General features: G+C 38.1%; 2 protein-coding genes and 1 long non-coding RNA gene across 3 annotated transcripts in view; all 3 read left to right on the top strand.

Annotated features, from left to right (window-relative positions):
* Positions 1-10466: 10466 nt before the first annotated feature.
* Positions 10467-18534, top strand: LOC139143565 (uncharacterized). The gene is made up of 5 exons (XM_070714000.1): positions 10467-10573; positions 14076-14127; positions 14828-15018; positions 15549-15742; positions 18297-18534. The coding sequence occupies exons 2-5, from the start codon at positions 14109-14111 to the stop codon at positions 18532-18534; spliced, it is 642 nt and encodes a 213-aa protein (XP_070570101.1). The 5' UTR covers positions 10467-10573; positions 14076-14108.
* A 4020-nt stretch (positions 18535-22554) lies between these two features.
* On the top strand, positions 22555-24749 carry LOC139133380 (uncharacterized). Its single transcript, XR_011552582.1, has 2 exons — positions 22555-22636; positions 23875-24749. It is a non-coding gene; the product is annotated as an uncharacterized lncRNA (long non-coding RNA).
* A 1147-nt stretch (positions 24750-25896) lies between these two features.
* The window catches only part of LOC139133372 (betaine--homocysteine S-methyltransferase 1-like), a 29263-nt gene continuing 28957 nt past the window's right edge, over positions 25897-26202 (top strand). The window contains exon 1 of the mRNA XM_070699933.1: positions 25897-26025. The gene's annotated coding sequence lies outside the window, so the exon portion shown is untranslated. The remainder of the gene's footprint in view (positions 26026-26202) is intronic.

Here is a 26202-nt window from a genome sequence, read left to right as displayed (position 1 = left end):
GGGACCCCTTAGTTCAGACTATTTTTTCGTCTTAGGAGTCCCTTCACCATGAACTTGCTCATTCCGACCCTCCACTTCAGCTGGTACAGTTCACTCTCCGCACCCAGGTCAGTTTCATTCCATTGTACCTTTGTTTCAACCACCCTTCTTGTTTCAAAAGGCTTATTGATCTTTAATTTTTAGTCATAGCGCTTTTCACTGTTTTTTATCACTACTGTTTTTAATTTCGTTCCTTACAACTGTAGTTGTGGGTTTTTTCACTCACTGTAATTCCGTTTTCACAAGTATTGTAATTCTCATTTTATTTCGTTTTTACTCTCAGTTTACTTTTTACCAGCCCGATTTTTACTTCTGTTTGTGCTCATTTTTATTTGTCAGCTTTTGCCCTGAAGAAGGCAACTTGTGTGTTGCCGAAACGTCGGTATTTTTAAATAAAGATCATTAGAAGACAAGGAGTACTGGTTGAACTGCCTTCTTTATTAATTTATCTATGCCATGATCCTGGTGTGTTCCCGCACTCTACGTGTTGCTTCTATGGTTGTAGTTGGACTGACTCTTTTTAGAACACTCTGCTCAATTTGTACTTATCACAATACACTTTCAACTTTGAAATTAATCTCTGCAATCCAATCGCATTGTAGGACATAAGAACAAGATCATCTGCAAATAAAAGGTAGAAGAGTTTAACAAGACCGACTGCACATCCAACATCATCTCCTAAAATATGATCTGTACGTAACTCCTCATGCAAATCATTGATGAAAAGAAAAAAAGAAAAGGTGACAAAATGCAACCCTGTCTAATACCAACGGGACAACTGAAAAAGTCAGTTATACCCGAAGGAGTCAAGACACATGATTTTACTTCCTGGTACATGGAGTACAATATACGATACATATTCCCGTTTATACCAGCGTTACAAAGTTTGTAAAACATAGCCATTCTGTCAACCCAGTCAAAGGCCTTTTCAAAATCTATGAATACACAATAAAATCGACCCCTCTTTGTTGTCAAAAACTTTTGAGTAAGTGTATGCAATATAAGTAAATTGTCTATTGTGCAGTAACCAGGTCTAAAGCCTGCTTGCTCTTCCCGTCTATAATTATACATATCATCCCATTAAGACAACCTGTTAAATAACATTCTTGTAAAAATTTTGCCAGTAATAGAAAGCAAAGAAATACCACGGTAGCTACTGGCCGAATCACGCGACCCTTTCTTATGAATAGGAAAAATGATGCCTTCCCTCCATGCTCTAGGAAATCTTCCTGAGCTAAAAATAACATTAAAGAGGTTACACAATAAACTACATAATTCGTCACAACAATACTTGGAAAATTCGGGAGGGATGCCGTCCGAACCAGGCGACTTACCACTTTTCAGATTCTTCATTCTATTCTTCACTTGAACAATAGTAAAAGGGGAATTTAGAATTTCACTATAATCGTGGTCTTCCCCTTGAACCGATGCAAAATTATTCCCAGCAAAAGTATTAATTGCAGTTTCGAAATGATCCCACAATTCAGAATACTCAAAAGTTGTATTACCATCATCAATGGGGTTGAACAGTGACTCAAAATAATCAAACCATTCAGAAGGACTAATTGACAATGGAATTGTTGACCTCAAAGATTTGATAAATCCCCAGAATTTTTTACATCGTTATTTTCGGCAGCCTTCACTATCTCTACAAATCTGTTATTTCTATAGATATCTCTTTTCGTTTTTAACATATCTCTGTACACTTTTATCTGTAGCTTAAAATTTATCAAATCCTGCATCGATCTAGTAAGGCGGAAGCGCCTTAAAAGTCTATGTAGTTTTGCTCGTTCGTGTTTGCAGTCGTTATCATACCAGTCATTGTCACGTTTCTGGATTGTTGGTCTGTTCGAATGAATGTTTGTTGGTAATAAATCATAAAAGAGGTCGTTGAACTTTGAAATGGCTCCATCCACATCCGATTCATCAAGATGTGTTAAAATGCCTTGGATTTTGAAATCGTAATTGCCAGCAAGAAAATTGGCTTTAAACTCAATATCCATTGCACTTAAAAAGTTGTACCTACAATATTGTTGCATTTTATCCCGATCATCAGTATCATCCCACTTTATGTCTTGATTCAACACAAATACTGTTTCTAGTGGCATATGGTCAGATTCAATTCTACAAGCAACTTTGAAATCTCTCACATTATTGAGAATATTATGCGACACTAAAACATAATCCACCACACTAGCACCGTTATGAGTTATACATGTAAAGTTACCGTCACCATCAGATGTTTTACGACCATTTAAAATTCTAAAAGACACTGATTTACATAGATTAAGTAAATTATAGCCATATTCATTAGTTTCTTTGTCATAGTTATGACGATCATCTATGTCTGCATCCACAGTATATAAATTACCGACTCAGTGGTACATGCATGGATGGATGGATGGATGGATGTTCACACCGGATAGTAATGAAGACGAAATTGTAACAGATCGCCCCGAGATTTCTTAATGAGATTTATAATATTAGTATAAGGCATTAGGTGCGCAGAGTAAGATTTAAACTGTAATTTTGATTGAAACTGCCATCTCACTATTCACAGTAGTTTGCTTGTCAGATAAAAACATCTTTGGGGATACTCTACTACTCTTCACAGGTGTTGATGTCCTCGTTGGCTACGTGTACGATACGAACGACAGTGTAGCTAAGCAAAACGGTTCAAGCTTTACTGAAGGTTACCAGGCTACCCTCGTCAAACAAGTTTTAATAAATAAATAATAAATAAATAAATAAATAAATCCCTTGGGCACGGCCCTAGGTCGGTGACCTCTGACCAAAGTCAATGAAGGTTGCTATATATACCATCCAATACCGAAATATATTGATGCATTTTCTTTTCAATTCCAAAGTTGTCTTAGTAACCTCTAATTTTATTTTGCCATCGCAAATTTTGATCTAGGTAAAAAAGTATTGAAGTTTGTACGGGTTGGGATGTGAGCAGATTCTGGGCCAGTATAAATAAATGGATCGCCACTTGGATCAGTTTCAACCGCTTTTTTAACAAGAACCCAACTAAAACTAAGCTAATGAACAGTAACACCTAGAAAGTGAGAACAGTTTCCATTTTGGCGGGCGATCGAAACATCACAAACTCGATGTGTGACTGGCTATGAATACCGAGAGATATAGATGAAACATGACAAAGAAAAGTATACACAAAACATGCGTTGTATGCACATCGTCAGGCTGGAGAGATGCCCTTCAAATTTTCCAACATTGTTTATCCAAAGGGCAAGGGTCCAGTAATCTAACTATTATCAGGTATTTTGCATCGGGTGTAGAACAGCCGAACTTTGGTTCGGGTAAACAGCTGTGGAGAGACAGCTATTGGATAATTTCACTCATACAGTGTATCACATGTAACAGCAATGAATGCCATTTTATGTGTATCAGTCCTTTCATCTCTACTTTACTTCTATATGCTTGTACGCAGTTTCATTATTTTTAAAACTATGGCCTTGCTTCATACTATTACACGTGTATGCATAACGACATGACGTCAGCGCTCAGAGGTCAGGCAAGGTCACCACAAATATTTGTACCGTATCAACATAAAGATATTAAAATACAAATTTTTACTATTATCAGTTGAAAAAATACCCATTTCATTGTTTTATTTTTGAAGTAAATTACTTATCAATTTTTCACATTCTTTATAATATTATCAAAAATGTTGTAAATCACATCTTTGTTACCTTTAGTATGGTAGCTGAAGCGAAACTTAATAGGGCCTAACTTTGTTATGGAGTTTGTGCGTGACTTTGCATTTCATTTACATATATCTCACCTGCAAAACAAGCACAGTCTTGGATTTGTGATAGAATTACATATTTCACTTTAAGTTTGACTCCTCGCCGTATGATCAGCTTTATTAAATAAAAGTTGTGTGAGAAAATCGCTCAAATTACTATTTTGAGAGTATATTACTCCCATATTTTTATTCAAAATTAGGCTAAAACAGGAATTCGCACATCTCAAATCGTATTCCACTCGACCCTATCTGGTCACGGACACATGATGGTATGCATGGCCTAGTCTGGTTCCCTGACCCATTTTCCCCGGTAGAGGGCGTGGGGAAATATAGGGTCAGGTACCGGGTAGCCATCTTGAACAGAATTTTGTTCAAGATGGCGGAGGTTAGTCACCTGACAGAACATGCTACAACAAATATGGCTGCTACCATGAAAACGCCGGTCACAATTCGACTGGATCAGAATTATGTTCGAACACTGGTATCCGAACCAAAAACATTGGCACACGAGACGGGAAACATAAACTGAAAGGATTAATTAAGAAGTACGGGGAAATAGAGGTGATTGATTTCAGTCACGTGACCAACTCCATTGACGTCCGTGCGTATGTACCGCCTCTCGCTAATTCTATCTGAATATCTTTCTTTTTAAAAATAATAGAGCAATTTTACCTGAATTCTTTCATTGAGTGATATTTCTGCTATCTAAATCCGAAAAACTATCCCAAAACAGGAAAGGGAAAGGCATTAATCACGCCGAGGAATTTGCTTGCTACGCTGACTGTGAGGTGACCCGGTACGTGACCCCGTTCATGTTGTTTACATAATGACATATATCAAATTTCATTGGCTCTCCGCATGGCGGGATTGGCTTATTCCATTTCATAATGGGGTGGAATAGACAGATCATATAACGGGCTTCAATTTGACGGGTGGTACGTGAAATTTGGATAAAAAATGACAAAAATAGGCAAAATTTGTGTTTTTCTTGCAATTTTTCTACCAAAGCAACGGATCGCTTAGAAATATAATACCTCTAGTCCTATTTTTTATGTTTAAACTGCATACTTTTGTTGTTTTTGTGCACCATTTGTATTGTTTCATGATGCGGAACACCCCTTACATTTGTGATGGTTTGCGCAAATTTGAACATCCGGGTACTTGATACGATCAGTGCTACGACAAGTCCGCGTTCAGTACACATGCTGACTACGTCTCTCTGATTTCATCCACGTTTTGCTCGGTAAAATTTAGTCATAACTTGATATAAACCCCAATAAGTTGTGAAAATTGGGGAAGCGCCTCTGTTTCAGGCAGTTTTATTTCAAAACTAGCGAGTTTTGTGTCATGATTCGCTTCTCATGTTTTCATGCTATCTGACTCAGTGACAGAGCTGAACTTGTGCATAAAACTACAGGCTGTGTGAGAGGCAGAAATTTCAGTGTACTATCTAGACACACAGTTCAATTGTGTGTTGTCAAAATATCATTTTTGAAGTAATAACATTTTTGTAATTTTTTTTAAACTGATAGTTTTGATTATTTTGCATTTTCCCATTGTAAATTACTAACTTACTTAGAACCAAATTAAATACTATTGTTCAATATTTCTGATTTTTTATTGTGTCAGAGGTCGAAAAATAGAGAGTCAGGCAGGAATATTAATTAGCAATGAAGACATTTATTCAGCATATCAGGCATTGAAAAAGTCTAAATTGCAGCTGTCTGTAAAAAATGTAGCTAGTGCTTTAAGGGAGCAGTTTCAAGCCATTGGAGATGGTGGTGCCCATGACGTAACCATCTATAAAAAAGCTAAAAAGGTTTATGAAACAGTTGTAAAGCTGAATAGTAACAGACAGGAAGCAAAGAGAAAAGAATATTTGGCTAATGTCTTTAATGTTCCTCGTCAAGCTGACATAAACCAGAATGAGGGAAGTGGAAATGAATCAGTACCACACCAAGTAAACATTGTAAATGAACAAAATCGAGAACTAAAAAGGTTAATCAATGAGATAGAAGATGACAATGAAGATTTAATTCAGCAACTCAATGTTTTAGAGGCAAAGTATGATGATTCTTTGAGAGTAATGCAAGAATATAACCAAATATTAGCTAACTTAGATCCACAAATACAAAACAGGGAAGAACTGAAAAATGAATTAGACAGTCTCAGAGCAAGTACAGGGAGAGGTCAGAGGAAGTTGATGAAATTCAAAGTAAACTTATTGAAGTCAGGAGAAAGAAAAATACGAAAGAGTTAAACAAGAAAATCAAAAGGAGAGATACAAAGATTAGAGCACAGAATGAGAAAATAAAAGAGCTTGTGGCTGAAAAACAGAGCAAAGAAAAAGATGCTTTAGAGTTTAAGCAACAGCTAGAAGAGAGAGAGGTTGCTCTAAATGAGGTACAGGTTAAAGTTGAAATACTACAAACAGAAAAGGAAGCTTTGAGAAAGAAAGTGTGGTACAGGGATTGCATGAGGAGCCAAGCTAGTGAAGTTGTTGCAGAAAAGGAAGAGCAAATTGCACGATTAGAACTTGAAATTAAAAAAATTCAAAAAGAAAAGAATCTAATAGAAGTAGAACTAGCTCTGTGTAATGATGACGAAATAATATCATTTGAAGATGGGCATTACACTAATGAAATACGTGAAGTCATCATGGATTTGTTGACCATGCATGTGTCCATGAATCAAGTCAACGGTGTCATAAAAACAGTACTAAATAAACTTGCAAAGAAAAATGTGGCTAGGCTGCCATCTAATGCAGTGAAATCTAGGCTTCTTGTTGAGGCAAAACACTTGGCCCATGTGCAAGTTGCTGAAAAAATGATAAGTTGTGGTGAGCACTACAGTACTGGCACTGGTGGCCATACACTTCATGGTGATGGCACAACAAAAAAACACAGAGAGTACCAGAATTTTCAGGTCACATTGAGCAGTGGCGAATCAATGTCCATGGGTTTATCAGAGCTAGCTGGTAAGGACACAAACAGCATATTTGAAAATTTCAAAGAAACAATTGATGATATAAATGAAGCAGGACTGAGTACTGAAGATGGTGCAAAAAAATTGATTGCAACCATCAAAAACACAATGTCTGATCAGGGCCCCACCAACCCAACCTTTAATTCCAAATTGCAACAACTCCGCCATTCAGTTTTACCTGATGTTGTCAAAAACTTTGATACTCTGTCATCAGATGTGAAAACTGAGCTTTCCGAAATGGGCAATTTTTATTGCAAAATGCATGTGGTTGTCAACTTTGCTTCTGAATGTAACAAGACACTTAAAATTTTTGAAAACATAACATCAAATTATCAATCCAAGCATGCATTTGAAACTGCAGAAGCAGGTACTGTACGGCTAATCCGAACTGCTGTGAAAGCATTCCATGAGGGTGGTTCAGAGGAGGCTGGAGTTGGCTCATACTTTTTGTCATTTTTGCAAGCTGAAAGTGATAAAATGTACTTGGTTTCTTTCCGTGGAAACAGATTTAATATTTTGTTCTACGATGCTGGAGCACTTTATTATCATATTTCTCATATTGAGAAATTTCTTCAGCTATGGCCCAACAAAAACAGGTTGCTGCAAGCTGTTTCTGAAGACCTCTCTGTAAAATCACATATTGCAGGTCTCAGGGCTCTTGGCGTCATCGATAAATTAATTACTGGCCCATATTGGCGTCTCATTGAACAGACACAAAGTGTTCTAGACTTAAACCCCTATCTGGCGATTCTGCAAAATAAACTTGAAAAGTGGAGTTCCGATGCTAGTCCCCTGTTGGAACAAACATTTGTTTGGGCAGATGTTGAGGTCCACAAAGATCAGGTTTATCAGGCTCTTTTCAGAGATGGTGATCTGGAATTGGACCAGATGACCATTCAGTGTCTGGAAATGTTGTGTGGTTGCATGTTGCTTATACTTGAGAGGCAATGTGATGACCAGTTGCCAGGCGGCAAGTATGCTAGCCCGTCAGCTGGTCTGAAACAAAGTGCTAGTTGTGTTCCCACAACTAACACGATCTCTGAGAGGGATTTTGCCATGCTTGACATGCTGCTTCGATTCAAGCCTGCGAGTACGGTGGTAGCGGTAGAGGCACAAATAATGTGGTCTAATAACAAAACAAAAGATTGGTTAGATAGCAAGACGACAGAAGAGAAGGAAAAACTTCTAAATGAAGCACGAAAGAGTGTGAATAAAGCAAGAGAAAAATATAAAGCAAGACAAGAAATCCTCAAAGAGAAAAAACTTGAGGCTCTTGTTGAAAAACAGAGAGAGAGAAAGAAAAAGCAGAACAGCGACAGTATTCACGCAAAGTTGCTCTAACAGATAAAATACAGACAGTGTGGAAGTCATGCACAGATATTGAAAATAAGCTACAAGGCCTAAATGAAAAACAACAGAAAGAATGTCTAACAAATCAAATTTTATTTCATAAAGAGGTGTTAAAATCCCAAGGACCAAAATCATTATTCCTTTTAAGTACAACTGTAAATAAGAAACGAGAAATGTTCGGTGTTGCAAAACTTAAATCAAATTTACATGAAATTCTGAAACTGAATGCTGTAATATCAGTAGACATGGAAACGGAACATGACGACGTAACTAAGTCAGCTGACGAAAGAAACATTAAAGTAGCAGCAGAGAAACACAAACTAGCCACAAAGATAAAGGAAGCCAGAGAAAAAAGAATCATCAAGGCACAGAAAAAACAACTACCAGAACTAGTACAAAATCCGGAAAAACTGATTAGAAAAAAAATCAAGCATAAATGTGTTGTAGACAATGATGCTGGTTTTGAGTGGTTTTCAGGAGAAGTTTTGGGAATCAACAAAACAAACAAAGATAAACCCTTAAAAACAATATACTCTGTAAAGTATGAAGACGATAATGATCAGTGGAATTTTGACTTGTTAAAAGACTTGAGGGATGGTGACCTCATGATCTTTTGAAGTTTGAATATTTGGTAGGTGACTAGTACAGGAATGACATACATGTATCCCATGATGCAATACTCATTTAATCAGAAATCATTAATTTGCATAACAATTTGTAATTAGGATATTGTTTTTTTATTATTTGAATTACATGAGTAAAACTTCAATCAGGTTGTTTTACCAATAATTTCACCCCCAAAAATTGACAGACCATCTCTAAACATATCCAGTGCTCTCCAGAGCTCAGAAATAACCAGGGGTGGCTAATTTGCATAACAATGCATTATTTACATATTCTTTTGTTTTGATAATGTATTCTTTTGTTGGGCTATTAACACATGGATAGACTTCTTCAAAAACACAGGGGTGGCCCACCCCTCTAAATCCCCTCGTGGAGAACCCTGATATTCCTTGAGAAGCCTGGTGATATTTATTCGTAACCATGGCAACTGAAAGAAAATAATAACTATTTGAGGTTAATTTAAAATGTTACCTAATTTAGATCTAAACATGTATGTTATACTGATATAAAAGGGTATTCAGTGTGTAAATAATCGTTGTCTGTTGATATTAACAAAAATTTAAAATGAGAAATTTGTTTAAAACGGTTACCATAGCAGCTGTTTGCTCAAAAAAAATGTTAATATTTGGAACATTTAAGAGATGACGTCATTAGCACACCTCAAAGTTTCGTTTGAATTGCTCTTAAAATAGCTAAGATATACTCATTTTTGCATTAAAACAACCTGTAGAAATATCTTAAAAGGGGGCATATTGTAAACAATAGGATTAGTGTAATGTTATGTAACCCTATTGTCAAAATACTTACCTTGCCTGAAAAAATAAAAATTAGCGTAACTTGCTTAATTTTTCATCAATTTCGATGGGGAAAAGACTGAAATGCATCTTTTACCCATCTTTGTCTAAATATAGAAATCTTTTTGTAGTTTAAATAGGTCTTCATTTATGATGGAAACCCTGAGTTGTGACGTGTATCGCACGCCATAGGGTCATTGAGGTCATCGCCGACTGTGGCGTGACCCCAATGACCCGAGCACGTTCGATACACGCCACAAGTACCGCTGCGATACCACAGCTAATTGAAAGCAAACTTTGTTGGAACTGTGAACGACGATTGATTTCGATGGATAGAATAGTGTCCGAATTTCGTGAAAAATGCCAGGCATCATGTCAACGTTCTAAAAGTATCAAGAGGTGTGCTAAATCACAGTGGCTAAATCAGTCTTTCTTTCTACCTCCACGACTTTGTGGTACAAACAAGAAGTTGGTGTCAAGTGAGCCTGAAAGTGCGAAACCCAAGAAACATGAGAAAAAGTTACAAGTGTTACTTTCATCCAATCACAGCTTGTTTTATTTTAACCCAATAGCGTCCATGTTTACATTTGCCGGTACCTGACCCAATATTTCCCCACGCCCTCTACCGGGGAAAATGGGTCAGGGAACCAAACTAATGCATGGCCATGTTTGTAACATTTAACAGACGACCCGGGTCATGTGACATGTACAGTAATGGCTGCAGTAAGTCAGAACAGGGCCTTGGTGCATTGTGGAGAACGCTTCACTCTAAGCCATACATAGACTGAAAGATTCAGTCGCGTGCGGGCGCTCCGCGCACTGCGACCTACGAGTACGACCTTTGTGGTAAAGGGTCGTAGGTCGCAGTGCGCCGGAGCGCCCGCACGCGACTGAATCTTTCAGTCTAAGCCATACACAGTTCTGAGTCCCATGTTTCTTCCCTGACACCTTCGAGTGACGGAAAACCGAGTACTACAACGACACCGCTTGACAGGACAGCATAAACTGCAAGGTAACTGCAATACAACACGTAATAAAATTGTACACCGCTGTAGTATTATGTAAAATCTCTAGATGAACTAATGTAATAGTGCATGTAGTCCAATTAGAGCTAGTCTCAAGTAAAATTAACTCGTACATTGATCAATTAAACCTAAACAGTTTTTTTAACCGATTATTGGATCGATTTGAACATTGGGAATATCGACTCAGCTAGTGTGCTGACAAATGATTCGGCGTTTCGTGGAGCACAATGGCCGAGTTATAGTGAGGTCGTTATCAAAAGTACCCAATTTTTCTTTCATTCAGTGTTTTGTTTGCGGACACGATCCTTACCGTCGAAGTCCATGAAGGTAGGCCCAATGAGAGTAAAACTGACAAGCAGTCACCGTTTCCCCTGATTTTACTCGGTATCGCAACCTGCGAGACAGTTTATGGTTATATTGACATTCACTGAAACTTGTCCGTGATTAGCTGTGATATCGCAGCGGTACTTGTGGCGTGTATCAAAGGCGATCGGGTCATTGAGGTCATCGCCACAGTCCCGCTGCGAGCCAACGCATAGGCTTCGTTGGCAGTTTACTATGAGACCGACCGGTATCGTAGATTTAGCTCGCAAAATAATAAAATAGATAAAGCATGCAAAAAATAAAAGTATACCTACTGTATCACTGACTATCTGAGACTCATCTTCTACTCCTGCTAACGAGCCCGACCGTGACAACATGTATTTTCGACCGTTTTTCGGTGAGTCGTCGATGGTTCCTGCTTGAATTTGAACTTTTGACCTCCAACGTATTCAATGCGTTGTACGCGCGATCGAGCAAACATCGTAGAACCGTCGACGGCTCACGGGAAAATGGTCGAAAATACGTGTTCTTATCTTCAAGAAAGTTAGCAGGCGCACAGAATGAGTCTCAGATAGTCAATGATAAAGATGATACAAGTTTATGTAATCAAAGGCTAATATAGTTCATTATTTTGCAAGCTAAATCTACGACACCGGTCGGTGTCGTCGTAAACTGCCAACGAAGCCTGTGCGTTGGCTCGCAGCGGGACTGTGGCGATGACCTCAATACCCGACCGCGTTCGATACACGCCACAAGTACCGCTGCGATATCACAGCTAGTCCGTGATCAGTCCTACGTAATACCGTACACATGTTCACTATGTGGATTGCCCCAACTCTCTCTACTCAGTGAAAAGTTCACGTAAGGGTCATTCGACCCAATGACCTGTAGACTTCACACAGTTTAAAGCTGTTTGTCCCATAATTCAATGTAGGAATCGTATGCTATCTGAGTTTAACATTAGATATAAATGTTTGACAGCTATGTGGTCTGTGACCGTGATTTACAGTAATGTCCATTGTTCTGGTTCTACACATGAGGCAGGGGTGATAAAAACCATGATTGCAGATATGCAAAGTTGAAAATGCTCCACTACATGTCAGGACTAATGTCTGCACGACAGGGAATCCCCCTTCTGGACTAAACTTTTTTTACCCTGTCTTTAAAACCCCATTATATGTGGAACTTTTGATATAGTTTCCCGTATCTTAACTCTGTCTGCAAAATAAAGTTTGTTGTTCCACCCCTAAAATCATCTTGAAATGTCCGGTATTCAACTTATCATTCCTCATGTTATTCTTCAATTAAACAATTTAATGCACGTCCAAAAAGATGCCCCTTTCCTAAACGCATCGACATGGACATTCGTCGCTCATCCTCAAAAACAAATTCAACTCTTAGTTGTAGAGGCCAGGGGAATATTTAGTATGGAAGTAGACACTGGGGAGTTTTGCTGAGTTTGCGAACTGATAATACCAGTGTGTGGATAAACGTGGCTCCAAATACAAAATGTTTGTTTCTCATCCACGTTCGCTTTAAATAGGTAAACTCAAATTCATGACAGTTATAGCTACGCTCGACGGAGAAATGGAATATGTAATATCAGTGGGATCACATGTACGCAGCGTACAGATCTAGCGCTAATTTTTCGTCGTTAACTTGTCAGTAAGGATTACCGCCCGTTGTAAATATTCATGTTTAATTTTTATCGTTTTAATGTTGGTAGTTAGATCTCCTGATCTCAAAAACAACAACATAAAAACCGCGCCGCTACATCATTTTTGTAGAGACACAGGGTGTGAAAGACTATAATAATTTTATTGGTGGGTTATCAGAGGTTGCAACCGGGTGTAGTAGCTAGCGTGATTTTGACAGTATTGCCTTCATGTTTTCTTACTGAATTTCTGTCTTGCATGAAGATAACCCCTTTAAGTAGCAAAAGCTGTTACAGAAGGGGCTGTTTGTTTGCGGTTTGTCTGCGGGGGGGGGTGTCGAATTTCAGGGTTTCAACGGAGGACAACTTGAAAATCAAAGTAGACTAGCAATTGGAGAGCATTGGACTTCTATCACGGGGAACTGCGTCGCAAATTGTTCGACATTGATGTAGAAATGAGTCGAATATTTTCTCGCATACCGCCCAAGTGATTTCTGCAGTATGATGCCAATCGGGTGGGGGGGGGGGGTGGTTGGATGCCTTCGGTAGGGAAAGAGGGAAGATGTAGCGTCGAATTTCCCTGGTTGGGAAAGTACAAAGCTGTAGCAGAGGTGTGTGGTACTTGGCAAATCATTAGCATCTTGCATTTTTGAAATCTTTTACTTTGTGCTCAGAATTTTCATTTTATACGTAAAAAAGAATTCTTACAAGCCTAATATATCGAACGTCGCGCACCCATAGGATTTGTTGGTGACGGAGAGTTGTCATTTGACTGAAATTGACCTGGAACTATTTTTAACTTGACAATTTCGGCATTGAAATATGATCAAATTCATATTTAAAGAGAAAATCCAGTTTTTTAGAAAAATCTTGCATGCAAATCGATAATCCGCATAACAGTGATTTAAGGATACATAAATGCACCATACTATATGAAAACCATTTAATTTTCAGATTGTCGTCTAAAACATGGAAATAAAGCATACGATTGTCATTTACAAATAAACTCCAAAAATTTTGAATGAAAACTCTGCAAGACAGACATGAAATAAAATACTTTAGCCAAACAAGGGACTATGCAGTATGTGCCCCAGAGCAGAAGGCTCTCCAGAAGTCGGGCAAATGGTCACCTGCCCTACGGCACATAGTCCCATGTTTGAGCGATAATGTATACAATTTTGAATATTTTGGAAAAAAATACGTAACAAAACTCATAATTATAAATGAGCGACAATCTTTTTGTTCCTGTAACGTACAATATTTATATTTGAGTGTGACAAGATTTAACGTGATGAAGATAATTTGTTATTATTATTATTTTAGATGATTATTTGTACATTGACAATCAGCATGTTTACGCCCATACTCATTGCTATTGATTGTAGTCTCTCTCATTCGGCCTGCAGACTACCTCCCCTTAATCTTTCAGAATGAACTTTTGAACTGCCTACATGCCTCTACGACTCAGCAAATAAAAAAACAGCCGCGCGCACTTTCTTGTTCTGTTACAGTTCGCGAATACCCGCGCCAGATTCAACGTTAAGATGTCCACAAAGGTCAAAGGTAAGAAGATTCGTTCAGGGTAAATCTACTTTGAATAACCATAGACAGGGCTCCTTTCTGGGATTTAAACTTTATAGTGTCCGTCTCAAATCCCTGGCCACTCATTTAATTATTAAGCCATTTCTCTGATTTTGCCAAACAAAGTCTGCAAACAAAACACGTCAGGCTCGATGTACACGTAGTTTGATATTGCTAGTGTATTGTTTGTATGTGGGGCGCATTTTTCAGTGAGAATATACTAATCTCCAGAAATTCTCTGACTTATGCGGCTATTTGACGCAGCTGTACGTATATCTTTCTGCATAAAGTTCACGAATTTTCAGCACATTTGCCGCCAGCTACTTTTAACAATTGCTTGAACGCCGATAGTTTTTCTCCACTATACGCGAAAAATTGTCCTCTAGAAGAATATGTTTTCTAGTACTGTGAACTCAAGGTACAGAATTCATAACATGTTTAAGATACAAGCCAGAACCTAACTATTCAGACTGTATTTAACATCTTTTTATTTAAACACAAACACAAACAATTTGTTGTCGTGTCTGTAAATAGAACAACTGGAAAAAAATTGAATTTTTATAGTCCCGAAATACACAACAAAATATGTTACACGATATGATGCTCGTAAATCATATTAGCTGGGCTATCTTATTGATATAACTTACGTCGCCTTATTTTTGCTAACATTTCGTAACTACAGGGCTTATGGAAAGGCTGGCAGATGGCGAGACAGTGATCGCCGCAGAAGGATATCTCTTCTACTTTGAGAGATTAGGCTACTTGCAAAGTGGTAGTTTCTGTCCAGTTGTCATATTAAATCATCCGGAATACGTGAAAGATGCGTACAGACATTTCGTTCACGCTGGAAGTGACGTAGTCGAGGCATTCACGGTTGGATATTAAGATTTATTATTTTTCAGTCAATCCTTACGGTTTTTTTGGATGCCCATTCAAGCGTGTTTGACTGAAATGCCCCGAGTGATAGAATGTCGGCTTCATACACAGCTGTGACAGGAAGAGAATGGTTGTTGATTCTGTCCATAAAATATAGTTTGTTGGTCTATTCCTCCAATCACGCCGAAAAGCATAGTATTCACCTCGTCGACACAGACTTTGTTTGTGTAATATTAAATTTTATCGTTGGTAATTGAATTATTAATCAGGGCTGGAATTCAGTCATCAACAATAACACTGTACATCTTACACATTGCCTTACGCAGGCTTTGCCAATACCACGCATCTCAACAGAGTTTAGGGAGACGTACAGGAACACGTATTTTGTATTTATTGAACAAAATAATCATACTTTTCATCAAAATCTGCTGCTGTCATCTCTTTAAGAAAATACCCCTGTTAAAAGACGATCAAAATTGTCGATTAAAAGCACGTCCATTCAAATCAAACCGAATCTCTATTTTCAGTACTACGCTAATCGTCAGAAACTCAGTTTGATTGACATGGAGGATAAGCTGGAATTGATGAACAGAGAGGCTCTGCGACTTGCTCGAGAGGTTGCCGACGAGACGGGACCCTGCTGGCGGGAAATATCTGTAACACTACTGTCTACAACCCCGATCGTCCGGAGAGAAATGAACAAATTACGGCCATGTTTAAGGTATGTAGTTCGGAATGGGAACTTCGGTCTTGTTGGGTGTTTATCCTGCTTGGCAAGAATACCAAAAAACCCCTGATCTTACAGAATTTTTTGAATAATAATTATGAGTCACGTTTGAATCTATTACAGCTATCGTGATGACATCGTACCGAGTACACGGAAGAAAGCTCTAATACTCGGAATCCAGATCTTACAAATTCTAGTATTTTGAACTTTATTGACAACCTAGTGCCAAAATGTGAGAATGATTAAAAACATAATTAACAAGATTACTTTATTTGTTTATTTGTTTGTATTTTTGTTTGGTTCCCTATTTGGTTTATTCAGTCATAATTCCATGCTTCCTCACAGACATTGACGTAGGGTTACACCAAAATGCCTGTTTTCATCGTTCTCCTTCCAGTGTTTCAATCATGGATATTCGGCTTTGTCATCTTGACTGCTTAATTAATGCTATTCAAGCACCTTCTCCCCAGCTTCAGTGTACGGCTACGCCTCTGTAGGTTTTGGGGAGCAGCGTAGCGTACACCAAAGCCGAGGAGAGCTTCTATACCTAGATGCCTATCTTCGAAAGGAATAGCTACAATATCACGTATGATTTAAGTGCACGGTGTGTGAGAGAGAATCATTCGGGTTCTAGAAATGTTACGCCCCAAAAAGCAATCCTGATATTTTAACAACACTTTATACCAACTGATCAAGTACGAGGTTAGGGGAGGAGTTAGCCGAGGATCTTCGGATACGAATTAAAGATGATTTCTTTGGTGGCCTCCAGCTTTGTATTACTATAACCCTGACCCTAAGATTCCCTAAAATATTGTGATAAATACGAAATAGTTTTTGGTCCAGTAAACCTCGCTCCCGGCAAGAATTCAAACGTTCAACTCTTCCGTCGTTCAGGAAATGATTGAGTGGTCCTTGGATTACAACATTGACTACGTCATCGGTGAGACGTTCATGTATTTTGGTGAAGCTATGTTGGCGTTAAAAGCAATCAAAAAGTATGGAAAAGGTATTTCTGACCCACTATTTGTATTTCTGACTCACTATTTTGTCTTGCTTGTTGATTAATATGTCATGATTAAAGGCGCTCAAATGGAGCTTCATTATTATATCATGACAATACGCTTTTTATATGTAAATAACATTCTTCACATTATACAACTATATATGTATAGAGAGAGTGTGTTTAGAATTGCATATGAAATTAAAATACTTGCCTGGTCATTGCAAACAGTAATACTTTCATATGTAAATAACGTTCTTCACATTATACAACTATAATATATTATATGTAATTATGTTATTTACATATAAAAAGAGTATTAATGTTAGCAATGACCTGGCAAGTATTCTAATTTCATATGGTAATTCTATGGACGAACTCATTAGCATATGCAATTTTCCATAGACTTTACACTGACCTCTTTCGCTAACTTTCGCATGACTGTGGTACTACACCGTGGACTGTTGAGAGAAACGCTTAATTTCCAATTTCGTGTCTGTGTCAAATAAAGACTTTATATCACCAAACCAGCGCTCTGGGACCCTCCTGTCTCTTGCTCTTAAGTTTTGTTATATTAAAGAAATTCTGTGTTTGATTTTGAATTCACTTTTTTTTTTGCTGGGTGCAGTTCGCTTACAGGCATAGGTAGGCTTGCCGCCGAGTATGTTGGCTTATGAAATATCAGTGAAAAGAGAGTAAATTGAAACAAACTTCTGCATTCTCTGCAGCGTTTATAATTGGGTGATGGCGCTTTGCAAGCCGTGACGATCTAACAAGATACAAAATACGTGTTTACACAGGCAAGGCTACTCGACAAATACTTGTCTGGGCTTGCCCAGAGGATGGGAAACATGCTCGACAACTCCGAAGGGCGATGGAGATCGTAATTAACGAAATACTCGAACCAGCACATTTCCCACGAATGTCCACTGCTTGTGTAATGAGTATTTGATTGTGGGCTTGTTGCGTTTTTGTCCAGACTGCCTAGTAGAAAAAAAACGAATAAGATAAAGTGGTCAGAGTCCACTTTATCTATTCGTGCTTTTAAATTTTTTTTTGATGCTGAAACGTTTGTAAATCAATTTACTCAACCCGAAATGAAATCCCTTGTAGCAGCATTTCATGATTCTGCCAACTCAGATGACGATGTCAATAGTTATGTTTGTAAATTTATTGATTTATTTTATGCTGTTTCGAAACCATTATACCACCGTAGAAAAGTTTCTTCAACAGAAAGAGGTTGGTTTGACGAGGAATGCCGTCGCACCAGGAGTAAAGTCTACGCCAAATTGAATGTGTATAGAATTACGAAGAACTGTCAGGACCTTCAAACGTACAAGAATCTGAAAGCGGAGTGTAAAAGGTTGATTAAAGAGAAAAGACAAAGACTGAACTCAAAGGGAATTGCCGAAATGAAATCGCTGGTTGAGGCAAACGATTCATCTAAGTTTTGGTCTTTCTTTAAAAATTCTCGTAGCACTCCACCCAAATCAATCTCTAGTAGCGACTGATTTGGATATTTCTATTCGCTTTTAACCCCGAATACAGTATCGATAGTGAGCCCTTTAGTGGTTTGTGGGAGGAAATGGAAAAAGAAGTGAGCAAGATAATGAACGACGAGACGGCAACTTGTCCAATTAACGATCCTGATGATATAACTAGTGATATAATTGATCAGCCTATAACTGAAGCCGAAATCGTCCAGAGTATTAAGTTCTTGAAGGATAACAAATCCCTGGTATTGATGGCATCCCCGCAGAATTGTTTAAGCAGTGTTGTCACTTAATCACGCCTCTATTGTGTAAGCTATTTAATAAGATTTTCAGTAATGGTACTTTTCCCGAATCATGGTGTGAAGGCATAATTTTTCCAATTTTCAAAAAAGGGGACAAAGGCCAGGCAAAAAAACTATAGAGGTATAACGTTACTTCCAATAATTAGTAAATATATACAAGAGTTCTTTATAATAGATTACAATTCTGGGAAGAAACTGCTGCCCCTCTCCGAGAGGAGCAAGCCGGGTTTCGAAAAGGCTATAGCACAGTGGACAATATTTTTATATTACACACGCTTATAGAAAAATATATGGTCAAAAAGGGGGAGATTTACTGCGCATTTATAGACTTTGAAAAGGCCTTCGACAGAGTGTATAGAACTGCTATGTTCTACAAATTGGGTAAAGCAGGTCTTAAAGGTAAAATGTTTAGAGCTTTGATGGCAATTTATGCTCAAGTAAAATCTTGTGTACTCGTTAGTGACAATTTGACTGAATTCTTTAATTGTCCATATGGCGTTAGACAGGGATGTATACTGTCACCTTTTTTGTTTTCCTTTTACATTGATGACTTGTATGAAGAGTTTAAGAAAGATGCATGGGTAGGTGGGTGTTCGTTGGGTTTAATTGAAATTTTCTATATCCTTTTTGCTGATGATTTGGTTTTACTAGCAGAAAGTGCTATCAAACTGCAGAGACTTTTAAACCAACTTGAGTTGTATTGTAGAAAATATAAAGCAAAGTCAATTTGGACAAAACTAGTATAGTGGTCTCCAGAAATGGTGGACCACTACGTAATTGAGTCATTCCACAGTAAAGTGCAACCACTTTTGTGACAATAAGGTCAAAAATTAAATTTATTAATCTGAATCTAAAAGTTGAGTGGGTGGACAGTACTACAGGTGTGTCATCTAAAAATTTTTTTTTTAAGATAAATAATTTCTTTGTTTAAGAAGGAGGGCAAATTGTCGCGGCAACAGTAACGCGTGTAACATGGACAGACATGACATTGTATTGTATTTGATCACATGTATCCCATTATCATCCCTGTGCCAAGTTTGAAAGAAACCCATTAGTCTACAAGAACTAGAAACACACTTCAGAAGATGTTTTAATCTTAATATTATCAGAAGAAGAGGATATCTGATGCAACGTTATGGCAACTGGCAATGTATGGTAACATATACAGACACTGGATTGGCTTTATACACAAATTGTGTGTGTTCCATTCTGAATAAATGTACTTGATTGATTTATATATGTATATGTCATGACGAAGTTAAATACCTCAGAATTATGATGTGAATTGTTATAAATTGGCTCTGTGGATAACCATATAGACAACAGAGGGAAGACCCCTGTATTGTCTATGGGATAACGTATGTAACATTGGACACACATCATCAGTTCTGTCCAATTCGTTCATAAACGATATGGGCATCTAAGGTGCATCAATAGTTGTAAAGAAAGCTTTCAGTAACTTTCTGATACAGATAGAATTGTCACACTAAAAAACAAATTAACATTATTCTATCCAGTATTTAATTAAACTACAATTACTTCACGCGTGTAACACCGGTAACGCGTGTAACAAAGAGGACACACATCCTGCCATTCAGGTGCTCTCTGTAATGGTGGCCATCGGTTTATATTCAATTGCGCCATAAAACATGAACTTTAGGGCACCCTCAAATGACAAAATTTCAGCAATGTATACCAAAAGAATTTTTTTAAATCTTGATTTTGGAAATGAGTTAACACGTGTAACATGTGGACACACGCCTTCCAGAAATATTTTAACTGCAAGAGAACCCAAGCTTCAATAAAGACAGAATAAAGAATGTACATAGTGGAAGATTTCATTGTTAGTCAAATTTATGAGTGGTTTGTTGCAGCTTACAGCCTTCACTATATTTATTGTTCTCATATTATCAATTCGCATAGAGTTGGACAGACATTGTTACACGCGTTAGCAATATTTTTGGGCATAATATTTGGCCCTTTCCCAGTGCTTTTTTTCTAAGAATAAATTTAGTTCGTAATTGCTTATAATACATTACTACTTTGCATTTGAAATCAATTCAAATGGTATAAATATTGTAAATATCCCTTCCTAATGTAACAGGGGTACAAAATGTCACAAAATGGTGAGCAAATAGAGGCCATATTTACAAAGATAAAAATCTATAATTTTTGTTGAGCTGGACATACAGCTTTAATATTATTTTTATATATGCTCATATGTAGTACTTACTAAAAATAATATCATTCTGTGTGAATGCTGTTATCATTGAAAAAGCTAGAGCTCCAAAATTGGGAATGTCAAATGTTGCGCTTTACTGTGGAAAGACTCAATTACGAAAAGTGGTCTATAGGGGAGAACGGGTGTCAGTCGTGTCATATTTTAAGTATCTAGGCGTTGTGTTTTCTTGCAGTGGCTTATGGAGTAAAGCACAAGAGGTCTTGGTAGATCAAGCCTCGAAAGCTCTTTTTTTGCTCTGTACTAAGATTATTTACTTTAGAGACGAAGCTATTGACATATGTTTTAAACTTTTTGACACACAGGTTCTCCCTATTTTGAGTTATAGTTGTGAAATTTGGGGACACATTGAAGGCCGAAATATCGAAACTGTCCATGTAAAATTTTGTAAGAGATTAACAAGACAAAGAATACATGTCATAGATGCAGCTGCCACTGGAGAACTTGAGAGATCAACACTCAGATCCATAAGACTGCCCAGAATGGTCAAATATTGGCTGAGGCTTTTAAAAGCGAACTCTGATAGGTACATTTACCATGCATATAATGTACAATACGCAATGGCAGAACATGGTAAAAACTGCTGGGCAACAAGTCTTAAAAATATTCTTTTCTCGTATGGTTTTGCAGAATGTTGGTTCAACCAGGGAGTAGGGAATGAAGACATGTTTTATTCCCAATTCAAACAGCGTTGTAGAGACATTGACATACAGAATTGGCATGATCTCATAAGTAATTATAGTAGGCTCTCAACATACTCTTTATTTAAAACTTCACTATGTATTGAAAGCTATTTTCACATCCCAATGAAACCTATTTTCAAAACTGTACTTACCTCATTTCGCATCTCATCTCATACACTGAATATCGAAAAGGGGAGACATACTGGTTGTGCAAGAGAACGAAGGGTGTGTCCATGTGACAATGCAACAATTGAGGATGAATTTCACTTTTTGTTGGTATGTACTTTTTACAACGACCTTAGAAAAAAGTATATTCCCCAATTCTACCATTCCCACCCAAACATGATGGAGAAATTTGTACAATTGTTGAACACAACTCTTCGATATTTAGTGTATGAGATGAGAAATAAAACAGAATTACCCGGAATATCTGTAAATTTCTATTTTATGCTTTTAAATCACGCAATGATGCTCACTCTGTAACATAATACACCTTTGACTGTAAATGTATTTTTGTTCTGACTTAAGGCACGTAGGGCCGGTGGCCTATAGTGCAAAATAAATATTATTATTATTTATTTATTTATTTATTTATTATAAGATAAAGTATTCCATCCCCAAAGTTTAGTATATGAATGCCCTACGCTTATGTTAGCATGGGCGACGAACCGGTGGAATTGCAAAATTAAAAGTTTATGATGCTGGTTCTGGTGGTGATTATCATTTTTACTATTATTTTATTAATATCACAATTATGTGTTTGTTTGATTTATAATTTAAGGTCTCCCTGCTGTCATTACGCTAGCCGCATATTCCATAAAAACCGAGAACGGACAAGCCATTACGTCAGACGGAGTGCCTCTGACTGAGGCTTGCAAGAAGTTGGAAGACGCTGGAGCTGATGTCGTTGGTCTGAACTGTTCCCGTGGTCCGGCCACCATGATGCCAATAATGCGAGAAATTAGCAAAGTCTGCAAGGTGAGATGTCGAAATTTCTACAGATCTTGATTGGTACAACTTATCATTGATTGATAAATGATGACATGATGTGATGTTGTTCACCATTTGCAATGACGTTTGGTTTTGCAGGTTCCCCTTGCCGCCGCTCCCTGTGCCGTACAGAACAACGCCCGAGGACCAACTTTTCTAGTTCTGTCTGACCCTAAAACAGGTTGGTTAACTTTTCATTTACTGTGTAACAGGCAATGAGATCTTGGCAGTGTAATACTTATATAAGTGCATTTCCCTCTATTGTGAAGTCCAGCTCCAAGATCGGCAAATAATGTCAGTCTTTCGGTTTATAGGCAATAATTTCCTAAATTACTAAACACTATTATACATTTACCGTTGGGCCGTATTCGATGTGGTTCGCATCGCACTGACCATGACTGTCTCGATATATTTGTACGATTCACAAGTTGCAATGAGTGCACCACGCCAGTACGTCCCCACCTATGCGAATTAGGTGTTTATTTGGACTTTGACCTTCAATCGCCAAATGTAGACGATAACTTTCCATGGTGTATTATGGAGTTTCAAGCACTTTTACACAGACATAAAACAACTGAATTAAATTACACCAAAAACAGCGTGCTTAAGCTTAAAATTTGCAATAAGATAAGTATTTGTTAATGTCAAACAAGGCGAGCTGAAACCGAGTCAACGTAGTACATGTGCTAGTTTTGCGCGTGTGCTGTATATATTTTTCCAGCAGTAAGAAACGAATTGTTCTCGTGGCAATTTTACTTTCCGTTATTGTACGCATCCATGCGCATCCAGCTCATTGTAGATAGGCGATGTGATACGTATTCAGTGACAAAGGGTGCATAATCATGCAAGTATACACGGTCGTTTATGACAGAGGAATATGCGTGGCACAGCTGGGTGCCAAGCATGGATTATTCGTTCTCCGTAGAGGGCGCCGACATGACTAGAGTATACACTTATCTACCGCAGTTATGAACCAACCATCACCCTTACCCTTCCGTCGACTTTTCACCAAGAAGGAAGAACTTTAACCCCTCTTTTTTTAATCAGCCACAACTTTTGACCCCAAGTGGGTAAATATGTGCAGAGTATTGACGTAAATATTTCGTCAAAAATGTGGCCTTTTTGGTACCTGTGTAGAAACTTGTAGTTGGAACTGTTCGGGGTACACCTGATACTCAATTCGGAACCGGATGCCGGGCCCCCGCCTCGTCCATACATATAAGAACAAGAACAAGATATGGTACATACCCAAGTTAATAGAAAACGTGTTCATTTCACACCAGCGGACAATCATGTGAATGACTAATCGCACACACAAACACACACACTCACAATATAAACAAGTATCCATCATTCTGAATTGTCATCAACCTTGAAACATCAAATAAACTTTCGCTTTCACTTTCATTGTCTTTTCAGGGGAACAATTGTTCCCAACAAACCTTGAAGTGGCATCGTGTTTCCCATGGTGACATCGAGGAGTTCGGCAAGGAGTGCAAGGAGTTAGGCATCCAGTACGTCGGTATCTGCTGTGGCAACCGTCCCTGTCTGACGCGTAGCCTGGCAGAGTCTCTCGGTCGTAAACCACCGGCCAGTGAATTCTCAAGGACATGACGAAGCACGTGACCTACGGTACAGATCCCAGGCTGAAGAAAGACGTCGCAGCTGATAATTTAATGAACAATTACGCCAAAGAAAAACAATAAAACCGAAGCTGAACTTGCAACTGCGGATATCTTAAGTTCTCGAAATATCACATTAACTTTATAATGTAATTTACAGTGTCATTTGGGAAACGCAATCGACAATTTAGATTAAGACTTATTCAAAATATGATAATAAGTGTAATAACGGAATAGGAATAAATGAGGAAAAAAACGTGGTAGGATTTTATCTGACAGGGTCTTTATGGGATTATATGTGACAAAGTCGCTATGGCTATTGGTTTAGGCGCTGGGTATTACATTGAACTTGTCCGGTAGCTTTTACAGAAGACAAAATAAGAGATCCAACGATGAGTGGATACACACGAAATGTCTCTTTATTCAATTTTTGATGAAATTTACAAACACTGTATTTCCAAGAATGCTACCTGTTCTAAGTCCTGAGTTCTTCTGAGAAGCCGATCACCGTTTATTTGAAAATGATTCGTTGGAGAACTTGGAACTTCATCTAACTTTTGATCAGTGCATGCTCTAATTTCAGAAACTGCTCATTTTCAAGATTAAGATTTGTGAAGTGTAGATTCGGAGTCGCCTGAATAACGATTAATTTATTACAATGACCATGAACAACGGCAGAGTGGAGAACAGTGTCCGCAACTTTACAAACCATCAAACACGAGGAAAGTGAGCACACATACAGTTGAATAAAAATGTAGGGATAATGTACGTCTGCCAGCACCACGGAGTTTGCCGATCTCAAATAAAATTTGATCACGGGCAACATTCAGGACTTGAGATGGCCAACAATATTCTTTCAAATAGTCGCGTCGCGGAAAGGTTATAAGCTTACTCTTGGAAAGCACGTCTCTCTCACACACTTTATCTCTGAGCCCAATATGAGATCTGTCGACCATCTGAACAACATATTTTGTATGTGTGCAGTGATCATTGTTTATTGTTTACAAATGAATTCTAGTCGGGCTTGAATACAATTTTCAACCATAACAATGTAGATCATACTCATATAGGTTGTGTTGATATGCTAAATACTTGGCATAAAATTATAGTGTAGGGATTCAATGCAGAAAGTGCCAGGGAAACCACAAAACAAAAGTTCTGAAAAATTAGCCAAAAGATACAGGTTATGAAACTTAAAGTCGTAACTTTGACCTCGTGTATAAACTTTGAGACTGACAAATTCCTTGGTGCTGGTGTAATACCTTCTCCGTCCCCTCCACATCATTTCAGAGCCCGCTCTTCTGTCACGACGTGGCGTCGTTCTTCTTCTCAGTGCAAGCGGGAGCATATTGATTTTTTTTTCACTTTCAGTTTTCCGACAACAACCCTCCCCCTCAAATATGCAGCCCCCTTCAGAAATCAAAGGACGCTACCCTTAAAAGGGTCGATTGATGTTTAAATGATATTCACTCATTACGTAACACCACGTACAATTTCACTTTCAACAACACTGTGGTAGCGAAGTAAAGTCACGCCGAGAAAGCCACACAGAAAACCACGGTGACAACGGGCTTTTAAAGCAGTTCCTGTTAACTGTATTAAAATACTGGTTGAGGCTCAGAAAATACCCCTGTCAAGTGTGACGTCAGTCATGGAAGAGTTCAGCTATGCTCGGGGGTTACACTTACACAATAAGTGTGAACACTAATGCATTGGCATTAATGATAATTTTACCTCTGCATCAAATACTACATGTTCAGAGGAGTTTTAATATGACCAAGATATATTCAAGAGTGCATTTTGTAACAGAAAGTCATTATTTGAAATGTTTAAAAGGCGACAAGCCTGCTTTAAAGCTGCACCCCTTTTGACCCTATGACCGAGGTCGTTGAAGACAACAACCACTTAACGTGCGGTTCAGTGAGTGAGGAGGACGCGCTGTTCAGAGGTAAGTCTGTTGTCGTATTGTTGCAGTGCGAGTGAACAGTTTAACTCGTGGTGCACCACTGGTAAACACTGTTGACCGCGGCAGCCAGTCACTCACCTTCAAGCTAGTTTTCGTAGCACCTGAGGACCCCAGTGCTACTTGCACGGTACCTTAGTACCTAGCCCTCGGTTCTTGGCA

This window comes from Ptychodera flava, chromosome 1 (assembly GCF_041260155.1).
Source record: "Ptychodera flava strain L36383 chromosome 1, AS_Pfla_20210202, whole genome shotgun sequence".
NCBI classification, from domain to species: Eukaryota; Metazoa; Hemichordata; class Enteropneusta; family Ptychoderidae; genus Ptychodera; species Ptychodera flava.
Note: the sequence above shows the minus strand (reverse complement) of the source record. Positions and strands in the feature narration are given on the sequence as shown.

Coding starts and splice junctions, on each gene's coding strand:
- LOC139143565 (XM_070714000.1), top strand. Junction 15,019..15,548: donor ACGTAGTCGAGGCATTCACG/GTTGGATATTAA, acceptor CTCTATTTTCAG/TACTACGCTAATCGTCAGAA. Junction 15,743..18,296: donor AAATTACGGCCATGTTTAAG/GTATGTAGTTCG, acceptor CCCCGAATACAG/TATCGATAGTGAGCCCTTTA.